This window comes from Lithobates pipiens, unplaced genomic scaffold, assembly GCF_037356315.1.
Source record: "Lithobates pipiens isolate NorthernLeopardFrog02 unplaced genomic scaffold, aLitPip1_a1.2 Scaffold_16, whole genome shotgun sequence".
NCBI lineage: Eukaryota > Metazoa > Chordata > Amphibia > Anura > Ranidae > Lithobates > Lithobates pipiens.
Window position 1 is genome coordinate 603,917,867 of NW_027507748.1, and position 15,558 is coordinate 603,933,424.

At 44.7% G+C, this 15,558-nt stretch overlaps 1 protein-coding gene across 3 annotated transcripts in view; it reads right to left on the bottom strand.

Annotated features, from left to right (window-relative positions):
• The window catches only part of CRYL1 (crystallin lambda 1), a 211,959-nt gene that overhangs the window by 137,766 nt on the left and 58,635 nt on the right, over nucleotides 1-15,558 (bottom strand). For 2 of the 3 annotated variants that reach the window (XM_077484005.1, XM_077484004.1), the window contains exon 4: nucleotides 9,297-9,423. In XM_077484005.1, the coding sequence (XP_077340131.1) occupies nucleotides 9,297-9,423 (127 nt within the window). The remainder of the gene's footprint in view (nucleotides 1-9,296; nucleotides 9,424-15,558) is intronic. The other variant, XM_077484006.1, reaches the window with a different exon arrangement.

A 15,558-nucleotide genomic window follows, 5' to 3' on the forward strand; every position in this document is an offset into this window, starting at 1 on the left:
GTTTTTATAGCGCTAGGTACCCCGATATACTACCCAATAATGGTTTTAACCCCCTGATTGCTGCTAGTTAACCCTTTCACCCCCTTTCACCAGCGATCACAGTATAAGTGTCACTGGTGACGCTGGTTAGCCAGTTAGTTATTTAGGTTCCCCGTCAGGTTTTTATATAGCGCCAGGGACCCCCATATACTACCTAATAAAAATTTGAACCCCCTGATTGCCCCTAGTTAACCCTTTCACCACTGATCACCGTATAAGTGTTACGGGTGACTCTGGTTAGTTTGTTTTTTATAGCATCAGGGCACCCACCATTTATTACCCAATAAAGGTTTAACCCCCTGATCACCCGGCGGGTGATATCAATTAGGTTTTAGGGTCAGGGTCTGCGTCGCCCCAGGCAGCGCTAGGTTAGTGCCAGTACCGCTAACACCCACGCGCAAAGCATACACCTCCCGTAGTGGTATAGAATCTGAACAGATCAATATCTGATCTGATCAGATCTATACTAGCGTCCCCAGCAGTTTAGGGTTCCAAAAAAACGCATTGTTAGCGGGATCAGCCCAAATACCTGCTAGCACCTGCATTTTGCCCCTCTGCCCAGCCCACCCCAGTGCAGTATCGATCGATCACTGTCACTTACAAAACACTAAACACATAACTGCAGCGATCGCAGAGTCAGGCCTGATCCCTGCCATCGCCAACAGGTTTTTTTGGTAGCATTTTATATTCAAATCCGGAAGGCAGTGCTTGGTTTTCGGGGTCCCGTACGTGGCTAGGCTCCCAAAAAGTCCCCCACATGTGGTATCCCCGTACTCGGGAGAAGCAGCAGAATTTATTTTGGGGTGTCATTTCACATATGCCCATAGCATGTGTGAGCAATATATCATTTAGTGACAACTTGGTGCAAAAAAAAAAAAAGTTTGTAATATTCCCGCAACTTGTGGCAAAATATAAAATATTCCATAGACTCAACATGCCTCTCAGTAAATAGCTTGGGGTGTCTACTTTCCAAAATGGGGTCATTTTGGGGGGTTTTGTGCTATTTTGGCATTTTATGGCCTTCGAAACTGTGATAGGTAGTGAGGAGTTAAATCAAAAATTTGCACCCTTAGAAATCCTGAAGGTGGTGATTGGTTTTCGGGGTGCCGTGCGCGACTAGACTCCCAAAAAGTCCCACACATGTGGTATTCCTATACTCGGGAGAAGTAGCGGAATATATTTTGGGGTGCAATTCCACATATAACCATGGCATGTGTGAGCAATATATCATTTAGTGACAACTTTTTGTAAAAAAATTTTTTTTTTTTTTTTTTTGTCATTATTCAATCCCTTAGGACAAAAAAAATAAATATTCAATGGGCTCAACATACCCATCAGCAATTTCCTTGGGGTGTCTACTTTCCAAAATGGGGTCATTTGGGGGGGATTTGTACTGCCCTGCCATTTTAGCACCTCAAGAAATGAGATCGGCAGTCATAAATTAAAAGCTGTGTAAATTCCAGAAAATGTACTCTAGTTTGTAGACGCTATAACTTTTGCGCAAACCAAAAAATATACGCTTATTGACATTTTTTTTACTAAAGACATGTGGCTGAATACATTTTGCCCTCAATGTATGACTAAAATTTAGTTTATTCAATTTTTCTTATAACAAAAAGAAGAAAATATCTTTTATTTTTTCCAAATTTTCGCTCTTTTTCCATTTATATCGCAAAAAAAAAAAAAAAAAAAAAAAAAAATCGCAGAGGCAATCAAATACCATCAAAAGAAAGCTCTATTTGTGGGAAGAAAAGAACGCAAATTTCGTTTGGGTGCAATATTGCATGACCGCGCAATTACCAGTTAAAGCAGCGCAGTGCGAAATTGCAAAAAGACCTCTGGTCCTTAAGGTGTTTATTGGTCCGGAGCTGAAGTGGTTAAGTTATAAACAGTTTGCTTTTTGCTAGAAAATTACTTAGAAACCCCAAACATTACACATTTTTTTCTAACACCCTAGAGAATAAAATGGCGGTCATTGCAATACTTTCTGTCATACTGTATATGCACAGCGGTCTTACAAGCGCAATTGTTTTGGAAAAAATACACTTTTTTTAACCACTTTCAGACCGGACCATTTTGCTGGTAAATGACCAGAGGTCTTTTTACACTTTGGCACTGCGCTGCTTTAACTGGTAATTGCGCGGTCATGCAATGTTGTACCCAAACAAAATTTGCGTCCTTTTCTTCCCACAAATAGAGCTTTCTTTTGATGGTATTTGATTGCCTCTGCGATTTTTATTTTTTGCGATATAAACGTAAAAAGACCGCAAATTTTGAAAAAAAATGATATTTTCTACTTTTTGTTATTAGAAAAATCCAATAAACTCAATTTTAGTCATACATTTAGGCCAAAATGTATTCAGCCACATGTCTTTGGTAAAAAAAAAGTCAATAATTGTATATTTATTGGTTTGCGCAAAAGTTGTCACATCTACAAACTAAGGTACGTTTTCTGGAATTTACGCAGCTTTTAGTTTACGACTGCCTATCTCATTTCTTGAGGTGCTAAAATGGCAGGGCAATACAAAACCCCCCCAAATGACCCCATTTTGGAAAGTAGACCCCCTAAGGAAATTGATAAGAGGCATGTTGAGCCCATTGAATATTTTATTTTTTTGCCTCAAGCGATTGAATAATGACAAAAAAAAATTATTTATTTTTTTTTTTTACACAAAGTTGTCACTAAATGATATATTGCTCACACATGCTATGGGCGTATGTGAAATTACACCCCAAAATAAATTCTGCTGCTTCTCCTGAGTACGGGGATACCACATATGTGGGACTTTTTGGGAGCCTAGCCGCGTACGGGGCCCCGAAAACCAAGCACCGCCTTCAGGCTTTCTAAGGGCGTAAATTTTTGAGTTCACTTCTCACTACCTATTACAGTTTTGAAGGCCATAAAATGCCAAGATGGCACAAAACCCCCACAAATGACCCCATTTTAGAAAGTAGACACCCCAAGCTATTTGCTGAGAGGCATGTTGAGTCCATGGAATATTTTATATTTTGCCACAAGTTGCGGGAAAAGTACAAACTTTTTTTTTTTTTTTCACAAAGTTGTCACTAAATGATATATTGCTCACGCATGCCATGGGCATATGTGAAATGACACCCCAAAATAAATTCTGCTGCTTCTCCTGAGTACGGGGATACCACATATGTGGGACTTTTTGGGAGCCTAGCCGCGTTCGGGGCCCCGAAAACCAAGCACCGCCTTCAGGCTTTCTAAGGGCGTTACAGTTTTGAAGGCCATAAAATGCCAAGATGGCACAAACCCCCCCCAAATGACCCCATTTTGGAAAGTAGACACCCCTAAATTTAGGGGTACACTAGTGAGACTAGGTAATAAATGGCGGGTGCCCTGAAACTATAAAAAAATAACTAACCAACCAGCGTCACCTGTAACAGTTATATGGTGATCACTGGTGAAAGGGTTAACTAGGGGGCAATCAGGGGGCTTTATGCGGTAGTATATGGGGGTCCCTGGCGCTATAAAAAGCTGCGGCGAACCTAAATACCTACCTGCCTAACTAGCGTCACCTGTGACACTAATACAGCGATCAGAAAAACGATCGCTTATTAGGCTGGGTTCACACTGGAGCGATGCGGGAACGCCACGAATGCGCGGCGGGTTCCCGCATCGCATGCCTCCCGGCGGCAGTTCACACTGCCCTATGCGAACTGCTGGGAGTGTCAGTGAAATGTTACTGACACCCCCAGATCAGTTCGCATATCGCAGTGCGATCTGCAAACTCGGATCGCATGGTGTGAACACCCATGCGATCCGATTCTGCTGCGGGCCAAAAAAAGGGTCCCGTGCGAATTTGCGGCGGGTGCGGCGGGTGCGGCGAATGGCTGAACTCGAATCGCACAGAGATCGGATGTGATTTGCACTGCAGTGCGGTGCGAATCACATCCGTTCTCAAACCGCTGCAATGTGAACCCAGCCTTAGTGACACTGGCGACGGGGGGTGATCACGGGGTTAAACCTTTATTGGGGGGGTTAGGGGGGTACCTTAGAACTAAAGGGGGCTAACCCTAACTGCCCTAACAGTTATTAGTCACAAATGACACCCGCCGGGTGATCAGGGGGTTAAACCTTTATTAGGTAATAAATGGCGGGTGCCCTGAAACTATAAAAAAATAACTAACCAACCAGCGTCACCTGTAACAGTTATATGGTGATCACAGGTGAAAGGGTTAACTAGGGGGAAATCAGGGGGCTTTATGCGGTAGTATATGGGGGTCCCTGGCGCTATAAAAAGCTGCGGCGAACCTAAATACCTACCTGCCTAACTAGCGTCACCTGTGACACTAATACGGCGATCAGAAAAATGATCGCTTATTAGGCTGGGTTCACACTGGAGCGATGCGGAAACGCCGCAAATCCGCGGCGGGTTCCCGCATCGCATGCCTCCCGGCGGCAGTTCACACTGCCCTATGCGAACTGCTGGGAGTGTCAGTGAAATGTTACTGACACCCCCAGATCAGTTCGCATATCGCAGTGCGATCTGCAAACTCGGATCGCATGGTGTGAACACCCATGCGATCCGATTCTGCTGCGGGCCAAAAAAAGGGTCCCGTGCGAATTTGCGGCGGGTGCGGCGGGTGCGGCGAATGGCTGAACTCGAATCGCACAGAGATCGGATGTGATTTGCACTGCAGTGCGGTGCGAATCACATTCGTTCTCATAAACCGCTGCAATGTGAACCCAGCCTTAGTGACACTGGCGACGGGGGGTGATCACGGGGTTAAACCTTTATTGGGGGGGTTAGGGGGGTACATTAGAACTAAAGGGGGCTAACTCTAACTGCCCTAACAGTTATTACAGTCACAAATGACACCAATGCAAAAAAAAAAAAAAAAAAATATGACATTGGTGTCACTGTGACTGGGGGGCAGGGGTAATTGGGGGGGTGATCGGGGGGTAAAGGGGGGGTGTGAGTGTGCCTGGCATGTTCTACTGTGTGTGTAGAGTGTTGGTGCAACTCACCGATCCGCTCTCCTCCGTGTCGGAACGAAAAATACCGACACGGAGGAGAGAATACATCACTTCCTCTCCTGTGTTTACATTACAGGAGAGGAAGTGATGTCACGGGGGATTTCCATTCGTCGAGAGCGATCGCGAGGGGGTGGCCATGAATGAATGGCCGCCCCCTCATCCCGGATCGCTCTCGAAGGAATGCCGACCGCCGCAGGCACCGGGGGGGGGCCCGATCGGGCCCCCCACCCGCGGGCAGGCAGGGACTTATATATACGCCCATATGCCTGCCCGTGCCATTCTGCCGACGTATATCGTCGTGCGGCGGTCGGCAAGTGGTTAAATTAAAAAATAAGACACCAGTAAAGTTAGCCCAATTTTTTTTATATTGTGAAAGATAATGTTACGGCGAGTAAATTGATATCCAACACGTCATGCTATAAAATTGCACCCACTCGTGGAATGGCGACAAACTTTTACCAAAAGAACACCACACCCACAGTGAAGCATGGTGGTGGCAGCATCATGCTTTGAGGCTGTTTTTCTTCAGCTGGAACAGGGGCCTCAAGGTAGAGGAAATTATGAACAGTTCCAAATACCAGTCAATATTGGCACAAAACCTTCAGACTTCTGCTAGAAAGCTGGACATGAAGAGGAACTTCATCTTTCAGCATGACTACGACCCAAAGCATATATCCAAATCAACAATGGAATGGCTTCATCAGAAGAAGATTAAAGTTTTGGAATGGCCCAGACAGAACCCAGACCTGAATCTGATTAAAAATCTATGGGGTGATCTGAAGAGGGCTGTGCACAGGAGATGCACCCGCAATCTGACAGATTTAGAGTGTTTTTGCAAAGAAGAGTGGGCAAATATTGTCAAGTCAAGATATGCCATGCCGATACACTCATACCCAAAAAGAGTGTTGTAATAAAATCAAAAGGTGCTTCAACACAGTATTAGTTTAAGGGTGTACACACTTACTGTATGCAACCATATTTTATTTTTTTATTTTTACTTCCCTCCACCTAAAAGATTTCAGTTTGTTGTTCAACTTGTACGGTACGAGTTGTACAGTTTATAGGTAACATTAAAGGTGGAAAAAGTTCTAAAATGATTTATCTTGGTCTCATTTTTATACATCACAGAAACCTGACATTTTACCCGGGGGGTGTACACTTTATATCCACTGTAAGTATAATGTTTTTATTATTTTAAGAAAATAAAATGTGAGCCTTTACAACCACCTTAAAGTGATAAAGGCTCAAGTTTTTTTTACATAAAATGAAAACAAAGGAGGTTTATATCTACCTTCTCTGTGCAAACTTATTGCGCAAAGCAGCCCCTTACCACCTCTTCTGTAGTCCCCCTGCCAATTTTCCCTAAGTGTGCCCTCATAGCAAGCTGTGTGCTATGGGATAAAATGTGCAGCATGCTTCTGAGCCAGGCTGTGTGTATCCATAGACACCATATAGGATTCAGCCCCACCCCCTGCTCTCTCCTCACAGGATTTCATTGACAGCCTAAGTCCCTGTGAAAAGAGGGAGAGGAACCAGCGCTGCTGCAGATGGGCACAGCACTGGATCAACAGAAGTGACAGGGGGTATAAGTATTCTCATTATTAGCTAGTGAAAGGTTTTTAACTTAATGCAGGGAAGGCATTAGGGTAATAAGCTGTCTGACTTTAAAACCAGTTTCATCTGCCTATACATCTGGATCTTCAGATCATTTTGACATGCAGGTTATACTGAACATTTGTAATATCATATGGTAATAAAAGCTGTCCTGGCTAGTGACGGGTTAACGTTGATAATGGAAATTTGCAGGATTGAGAAAGCACGCACTTCTGTACCAGGCTGTACAAAAACCTGTGCTACTGCTTCTTGCGCAAACTGGCACTCTTACAATGAGCAAGCCGTAAATGTGCTCATACTTGTCTGTGCCAGGTATAAAGGTTCTTCTTAGAGGTGCAGTAAAGCATTAAAACTGCTACACATTGATTCATGCCAAAACAAAATGAAACTAATATTGCCTAATTAAACACTGATTAACAATTCTTTATAGATTTTAAAACAGGACTGAAATGATGGATCATCTTGGGGATACTAATATAGCTACATCAATTAGTTAAAGCGGAGTTCCACTCGATTGTAAGTTTATTACAAGTCAGCAGCTACACAAAGTGTAGCTGCTGACTTTTAATAAACAGACACTAACCTGTCACGCGATCAAGCGGTAGGGCCGCCCAAAGCCTCGCTCCTCTCCCCCCCCCCCCCCCCCGTCTCTCTGTGGCACCGCCATTGGAAGTGTGGGCACCCGGCTGTGCCAACTTGCGGCTTCACAGCCGGGTGTGCACTGAGCATGCGCGAGCCACGCTGTTCTCTCTTAGTGACCAGGCAATCTTCTGCGACTTGTGACATGTCCCAGAAGATTGCAGAGAGCGAGAGGAGGAGTCGCCTAGGCGGCGAGGCAATGAGAGCAGGAAGTGGTAGCTGGATACCTGTAAAAACTAAAAAGAATGACATGCCAAATTAGGCAAATAAGGGGATCGAGGAATGCTTAAAGTGGAATTTCCCTTTTTGGGTGGAACTCCTCTTTGAGCTGTTATGCCACGTACACACGATCGGACTGTCCGGCGGACAATCTGATGGATTTCGCAGCTGAGGTCCGCCAGACTTTCAAGCGAACGGACTTGGCCATACGCAATCACTCCAAAAGTCAGACGGATTCAAATGTGATGACGTAGAATAAGGAAGTTCATAGCCAGTAGCCAATAGCTGCATTAGCGCCGGTTTTAGTCCGTCGGACTAGCACACAGACGAACGGATTGTCCGGTGAACAATTTTGAAGCAAGTCTTATTTCTAAGTCCGCCGGACTTTTGGGAAGAAAAAGTCCGCTGGAGCCCACACACAATCGTGTGTACACGGTATTAGAAACCTTCATACAAAAAAACTAAAAGTCTGCATAAAATGGGTGCACAGATAAGTGTTGCACAAGTTTGTGTACTAACTGATATTTCTGATATCAGCAGCAATGTACTGAAACCTTCTGTCAGAAAGGGGTACTATATACCTTTACCTTGGCTTCACTTCACTTTTTTCCTGACTGAATAGCCACCTGCTATTGCTTTTTGCTTTCTTAGGCCTTGCAAACACATTAAGATTATTGGACGAATTATAGTCTTTTTTTTTTTGCTAGTCTCCACATCAAAAATTAAGTGATTACTAAAGTTACAAAAAAGACAGAATAAAAATTGAAGTGATATAATGTATTGCATTGTATTTTTGGACAAAAACTGTACTGATTAAAACAAAAATCATACGAGAAAATTTTTCGTGTTTGTCCCTTCATGACAGTTCGGCCAAAATTATCTGATCGGCTCACGAAAGCTGTGTATTAATGTTTAGATTATCGTATGATCGATTTGAAAGCAGAATTTTTCATCCGGATTTTCTGATCTTGTGTACTAGGTTTTATGTTTTGGTAGTGATAGCTATTGCTGTACTATGTCACATGACTGTACATATTAGGGTATATTGAATTATTGTCATTCACTGTTTGTTTTATACATGCCCTTTCAAATGCTGTATCAATTTGTATATACAGAACACTATTGCTAGAATGTGCTCTTTTGCATGATAAAATTTGTGCGTGTGCTCACTCACTATTGTGTGTAACTTGCCTGGCTAGAAATGACTGGCCAGTGGACTGTTGTCAACTGTGAAACATTTACCAGATAACTGTATTATCATGGGTGTCAATACAAGCACTTGCATAGGACTTATGAATGTATGTGTGTGAGAGAGTTGAGGAACGGCCCCATAGCTGTTCTTATAGTTCTGTTGTACACCGGCATGCTTTCTCAGCCACAGTGGCCGGCTTGCATTTGAAAGAATCTACACTCAAATCAAGAAATAATCATTCTGATGGAGGGAACTGGGGCAGGATCTTTAGAAAATTACATCCAACTTTTTGGCAACTTACTTTGCTCTACAGATCTTATTTCAAGTATTTGTGCCATCCCCCATATTCTTTCACCCAGGTAAGTGAAAACGGCAGGCAGAGCAAATAGAGGAGGTGGATAAATGGAATGTGACCGGATGTAAATATTGTAAAAGGTCTGCAATCAAAAACTGTTTGGTTTTCTAATAGGTACCGTAACTTAAAAGAGCCAGGGGCCCTTAGAAATGAATAAATAACAATGTAATTATACACAATTAGTGTGTTCTTACGTAAATCATGACAAGCATGAATAAAACATATTCTCTTACTTGAATGAATATAGCTCCCTCTAAAGCCGTCTTCAAGTCACTGCTGCCACTTATAAGAGACATTTGTTGGTCAGCGCTCAGACTTCCTCTCAGCATCCCTGATTTTGTGAGTTCATCCATTTGCTTCCTAGTTTAAAGATGGACAAAAGAACCTTTAATACAACAATAATATGAATTGTAGCATAAACTTAACCTTTGCTAAAAAACAAAACAAAAAAAAAAAACACCAATTTTGTTAGCATCATCTATATATTTTTTTTTATAGAACTATGTTTTGTCACTAAGACATGATCAGCCTGGCCGTCTAATAAGGTCTGGTTGGGCAGATATCTCCTAGATTAGGATATTGGCACTTCCTTGCAAAAAGTTGCTTTTGCGTCGGGAATTTCCTTGGTCCCCACCCAACACCAACAGAAAGATTCTGACCTGTTCTTAGGGAGTTTTTACACACTGGTTGTACTTCACCTTGGGTGATAAAGAGTCATGCAGGCTGTGTTCCCTGCCGGGCCCCTCAGGCTCCGCGTTCCCTGCCGGGCCCCTCAGGCCGCGTACACACGGGCGGACTGTTCGCCCAACTTTGTCCGTCCAACAGTTTCGGCAAACAGTCCGCTCAAAATTAGCATGGACGGACATGGCCACACACGACGAACGAACAGTTTGCTGAAACCGTGCGCGATGACGTGAACGGCACGTACGACGGGACGAAAAATACGACGTCCTATACACTGCATTATAACTTTCGGCGTGAAAATCCTTTCTGAGCATGCGCGCAACTTTGTTTGACGAACAAGCCTACACACGAGCGGACTGTTCGCTGAAACAAGGTTTCAGCGGACAGTTTTTCGGAAATTCCGTAAAACCTTGTTCGTCAAACTGTCCGCTGAAACTGTCCGCTGAAAGCCCACACACGAGCGGACTGTCCGCCCAAACACTGTTCAGCGGACAAAGTTGGGCGAACAGTCCGCGCGTGTGTACGCGGCCTAAGGCTCCGCGTTCCCTGCCGGGCCCCTCAGGCTCCGCGTTCCCTGCCGGGCCCCTCAGGCTCCGCGTTCCCTGCCGGGCCCCTCAGGCTCCGCGTTCCCTGCCGGGCCCCTCAGGCTCCGCGTTCCCTGCCGGGCCCCTCAGGCTCCGCGTTCCCTGCCGGGCCCCTCAGGCTCCGCGTTCCCTGCCGAGTCCTTCAGGCTCCGCGTTCCCTGCCGAGTCCTTCAGGCTCCGCGTTCCCTGCCGAGTCCTTCAGTCTCTGTGTTCCCTGCCGAGTCCTTCAGTCTCTGTTTTGCTTCCCAGTTCTTCGTCCTCCATGTCTCCTCCCCAGTAATCTGTCTTCTCCTCTATCCTACAGACTCTGTGTCCCCTCTCTGGTCCTACATTCCCCATGTCCGGCAATCTCCATGTCTCCTGTCAAGTCCTGCAGTCTCTGTTCCCCCACCCCCCAGCCCTGCAATCTCTTAAACCATGCCCACCTTTTGCTGGTCATGCCCACTTTCTGCCATGGCATGCTGCATTCATCCATTATGTTAAGCGTTCTTTAATATCTCATGTCCAAAAGTTGTGACTCATGATCAATAATATAAAGTATACACACAAAACATTGTCCAAATTAGTAACAGTTTGGTCAAGAAAACTAAAAAGTGCAAGTAATCCAAAAAAAAAAAAAAAAAACAACATTCCTGAGAGGAATCATGGAATATCAGGGACAGCTTTCTTTATAAGCAGCTGGTGTCTCTAAGAAGATCACCTTACCCTCTTTTCTGCGGATGATCTGCAAACCTCCACAAGCCTAAACACAAAAATGGAACCCTGAACCCTCAGCAAAAAAAAAAAAATGTATTCACGTATATATTCTTAAAGTGGAAGTAAACCCATCGATCTAGCAGTTTGAAAAAACAGTTACATTCCCAGCATTCCGGAAATGCTAACTGTCACATATGTTGTACTTTCAACCAAACTGTCAAACTATCCAATGGCTGGTGTCATAACTGATCACATGTGCAGCTTCATGGCAGTTAGGATTAAACAGAGGCCATGATGGCAGCTTCCTTGGCTGAAAACGATAGGAGGGTTTACTTCCACTTTAAAGTGTCTCTAAAGGCAGAAAGTTTTTTTTTATCTTAATGCACTCTATCAGTGGTGGACCATCCATCCATCCATGTGTCCGTCCCTCTAATCTACATGCAGTGGCGCCGTATGCATGGATATCAATGTTTTTTGGGGGTTTTTTTTAAGCGTGATTAGAGCCTGAGGCTCTAATTGGCTTAAAAAAGGATGGGCTCAGAGTGTAGTGAGCCCACCCACTTGTGTGACAACAGTGAATTAATATTTGCTATTGTTTTCCTGATTCTCCTCCCGGTAAATCAGTAAGCAGTTCCTGAGACCCGATTGCCGGGGGGGGGGGGGGGGGGGGAGAGAATTGCTGCATTACCGTCCAGCTCCCAGAGGGGGGGGGGGGTCGTTGGCACTGGTTCCCCCCCCCCCCCCAATCATTGATCACCAGCCACCACTGCATTCTATGCATTAGGTTAAAAAACTCCTTAGTGTGCAGTAGCCCCCCAATACCTGAGCCCCATTGGGGTCCAGTGATTTTGCACAAGAGCGTCAGCTGTCCGGGACTCTGTCTGCTGATTGGCTGAGACACAGCAGCGGGCGCCATTGGCTCCCGCTGCTGTCAAAGCCAATGAGGAGAGAGAGAGGGGACAGGGAGGAAATCAACACACAGAGGAGCAGCTTGGCTCAGGTTCCCCCATAGCAAGCAGGAGGGAAGGGCCAGGAGTGCTGGCGAGGGCCTCGAGAAGAGGAGGATCTCGGCTGCTCTGTGCAAAACCACTGCACAGAGCAGGGAAGGGTCCATTCATACCAGAAACTGTCCACAACTGTGGGTTTTGAATGCAAGTTTACATGCATCTGAAATGTGCTTTCCGCACACTTGATGTGCGCTTGAATGCATTCTGCATGCGTTGTGTTCGCATTTGAAGCACGTTTGTAGCGCGTTACCTGGATTTGCAATGCAGTAAAATGCAGCATGCTCTACTTTTTTTTTTTTTTTTTTTTTTTTAACTGCGCTGAACTGCACTGATGTAAACTATGTCTATAGGATTACCTTGATCTTGGGCTGTCTATGCAGTTGGCGTGCACTTCAAAATTAATCCAACTGCGTTCCGTGTGAAAGGGCCCCAAGTTTAACAAAACAAACAAAAACACACAACACTTTAACCCTTTTACTACCAGGCCCTCTGCTCCATTTTTACACTGAGGTGGCCAGGCCATTTTTATTTTTCCCTTACAGCTTTTAGGAGTTTGTTAAAGACCCCCCCAAACCATATATTTTCTGAAAGCACATGACCAGTAAAATGCAAATAAGGTGCTACAGACTTTCAGGGCGCAATGATATTTGTGCATATGTTTATTAAAACAATATTTTCATAAAAAATACATTAAAATCATTATTAGCAGATAAAAACAGGGTATATTTGACAAATTTCCTACTAAATATAAAAGCTTAACCACTTGCCGACTGGCTCCTGTACATATACGTCAGCAGTTTAAAGATGGATATCTCTGTAAGGGCAGCAGCTGCTGTCACAACCGATGTATCATCTTTTTACGATAATGGTGGTCTCTGCGGTGGATTCGCCGCAAGATCACCGTTATCGGCAGAGGGTGCGGAGAGGAGGGGTGACTAAAATCATTAATAGTGCACATAAACACAACATAACTTACAAAATTCCTCGTAAATTGCTACGAAAGCATTGTTCACATGTGTCATACTAAAGTATACGCCCATGGAGGGCCATGTTTACCTGCACAGGGATGCACAGGTTTTCCATGCATGTTTAGGCACTAGAACCACTATAGCTTAATGGAGCACAAATAAAGTGTATGCCAAATCGGAGGGGGGGATTGCACCGTTGCCTGTGTAGTGAAAAATCCTTGCACCGGCCCTGTACGCAGAATATTTCTTCAATAGAATGTCTCTAACTCAAGAGGCATAGGGCTATATTAACCTCAGCTACTTTTCTTGCCACGGAAAACTTGAAGTTGGGTGCTTCCAACTCCAGTTTCCAATCACCAACCAAGAATTCTGCCTATAACTCTTTAAAAGGGCAGTAAGGCGGCTCTAATTACAGTGTACCAATGTGGCATTGTCACAAATTTCTGAAGACTATTTATAGCACTGGCTTAAGCCCCTGTCAGTTGGAGTGGATCCATCCAAGTGGATCCATATGTTCAGCAGGGGCTCTCCCCCCGCTGATCGCCACTGAGCAGGCAAATGACAGATTTGTGTCCGCGCCGCTATGCAGAGCGGATAGGGCACAGCTCTATGGGGCCATTGGATGGAAATGGCCTGCATGTCCATTTGCATCCGATTGTCATCCGATCTGCCGGATGGATGGCGAATGTATCCCCATCTGTCTGTTTTTAGCAGATCTGATGCCCAGCGGATGTCAGTGGACACATATCCACTGATATCCGCGGCCCATAGAGAACAATAGGTAGTCCGATCGGGTCCGCCTGAAAAACGGACAGGCGGACCCTATCGCCCCACTGGTGTGAAAGAGGCCTAAAAGCGGTTCTAAAGCTAAAACATTCTTTTAACCTAATACATTCTCTGCATTAAGGTAGAAGTTGTTTATAGCTTGCTTTGCTCCCCCACCTGCCTAAACATTTAACCAAGTCCAAATTGATCCAGTGCTGTGCACTGCAGCATCTCTTCTCTCCCCTCTCCCTCTATTCATGGGCACAAAGGCAGCAGCGAGAGCCATTGGCTCCTGCTGCTGTCAATCAAATGCTGAGAGGAGGGAGCGGGGGGGCAGGGCTGAGTTGCACTGCACTGTGTGTGTCAATAGATGCACACAGCTTGGCTCAGTTTTGAGCTTAGACGTCTGCCCCAATAGCAAGTGGCTTGCTATGGGGCAGATGGAGAAGAGGGGGAGCCAAGAGTGCCAGCGATGGACCCCAGAAGAGGAGGTTCTGGGCTGTTCTGTGCAATACTTTTGCATAGAATAGGCAAGTATAATATGTTTAGGAAAAAAAATTGGACTTTGGAAACGCCTTAATATGTAACATACTATTATAGCTTAGAGCAGTGCTTCTCAACCATTTCAGTTGCGGCACCCTGTTAACTTCACATTTGAAGTCCCCCTTGACATTAGCGATCCCCCTTCATGCCAGAGTCCCCATCTCATCAGAGTACCCCCATTACAAAGTAACCCCATCACAGAGTCCTCTCATTACATCAGGGTCCCCCAATGACAGAATTCCCCCATGGCACAGTTCCCTCCAATCACAAAGTCCCACCCCCCTCCCCATCACAGAGCCAACCAGTCGCACAGTACCCTCTTCAAATCAGAGCCCTACCTTTTTGGCTTCAGCAGCAAGGCAAACTGTGAGAGGGAGGCAGACTTCCATCCTCTCCTGGATGCTGTGGGTGGCCCTGCATGCCACCTTTCCTGGATCAGTGTCATACATTGCCATGGTGTGGGGGGGCGGACCAGCCACTAACACCTTTACAACAAATGACATTTTGCATCCTGCTCTAGAGAATCAATGGTTGTTATGGAGTTGGCAGCTGGCCCACTGACACCGTGGCAATTCATGACATACTGGGTCCTGTGTTGGCAGCACTCCAGGGTGCCTCAGCCTCCCTGTTAAGAAACACTGGCTTAGAGGCAGAATACAAGATAGACTGATATTTTAAAGAGTACCTATCTTCTATACCATATGAAGCAGTTGTACTGTATATTGTATAGAAACCTGTCAAGCATGTTTGCAGTGCTTCAGCAAGTTGCAATATCGCCCAGAAAAATAAAGAGTGTCAGCATTGGAACTGATGTCAAATACTAAAAAGCATGGAGAATTTTGGCTATGCTCCCTTTTCACACACCAAAAGCGGACTAGAACACAAAATACTAGAAGGCCTATAATGTAGCTGTTTCACAGCAAAAGTAAGGAAAGTTTATGTTATTTTAAAGTGGTACTCTGCCCATGTAATTTGAGGGAAATAAAATTGCTCCTTTACAATTCTGTAACCTGCATCATTTTTAAAAAGAAAGAGTAAAGCCTTCCATGCACTATTAGCCAGCCTGCCGAATGAAAAAAAGAGTAAGACCAAAACATTTCTTAAAAATGGGGCGGTCAAAAGATGGGTGTTCGAGTGAAAAAACAATTAAAAATCATTTTAAAAAGAATGTGTATCCTGGATTTTATTTTTTACAATAAATGCACATGGGAAAGAAAAATACCAGAAACCACCAGCAGAGGGAGTGGG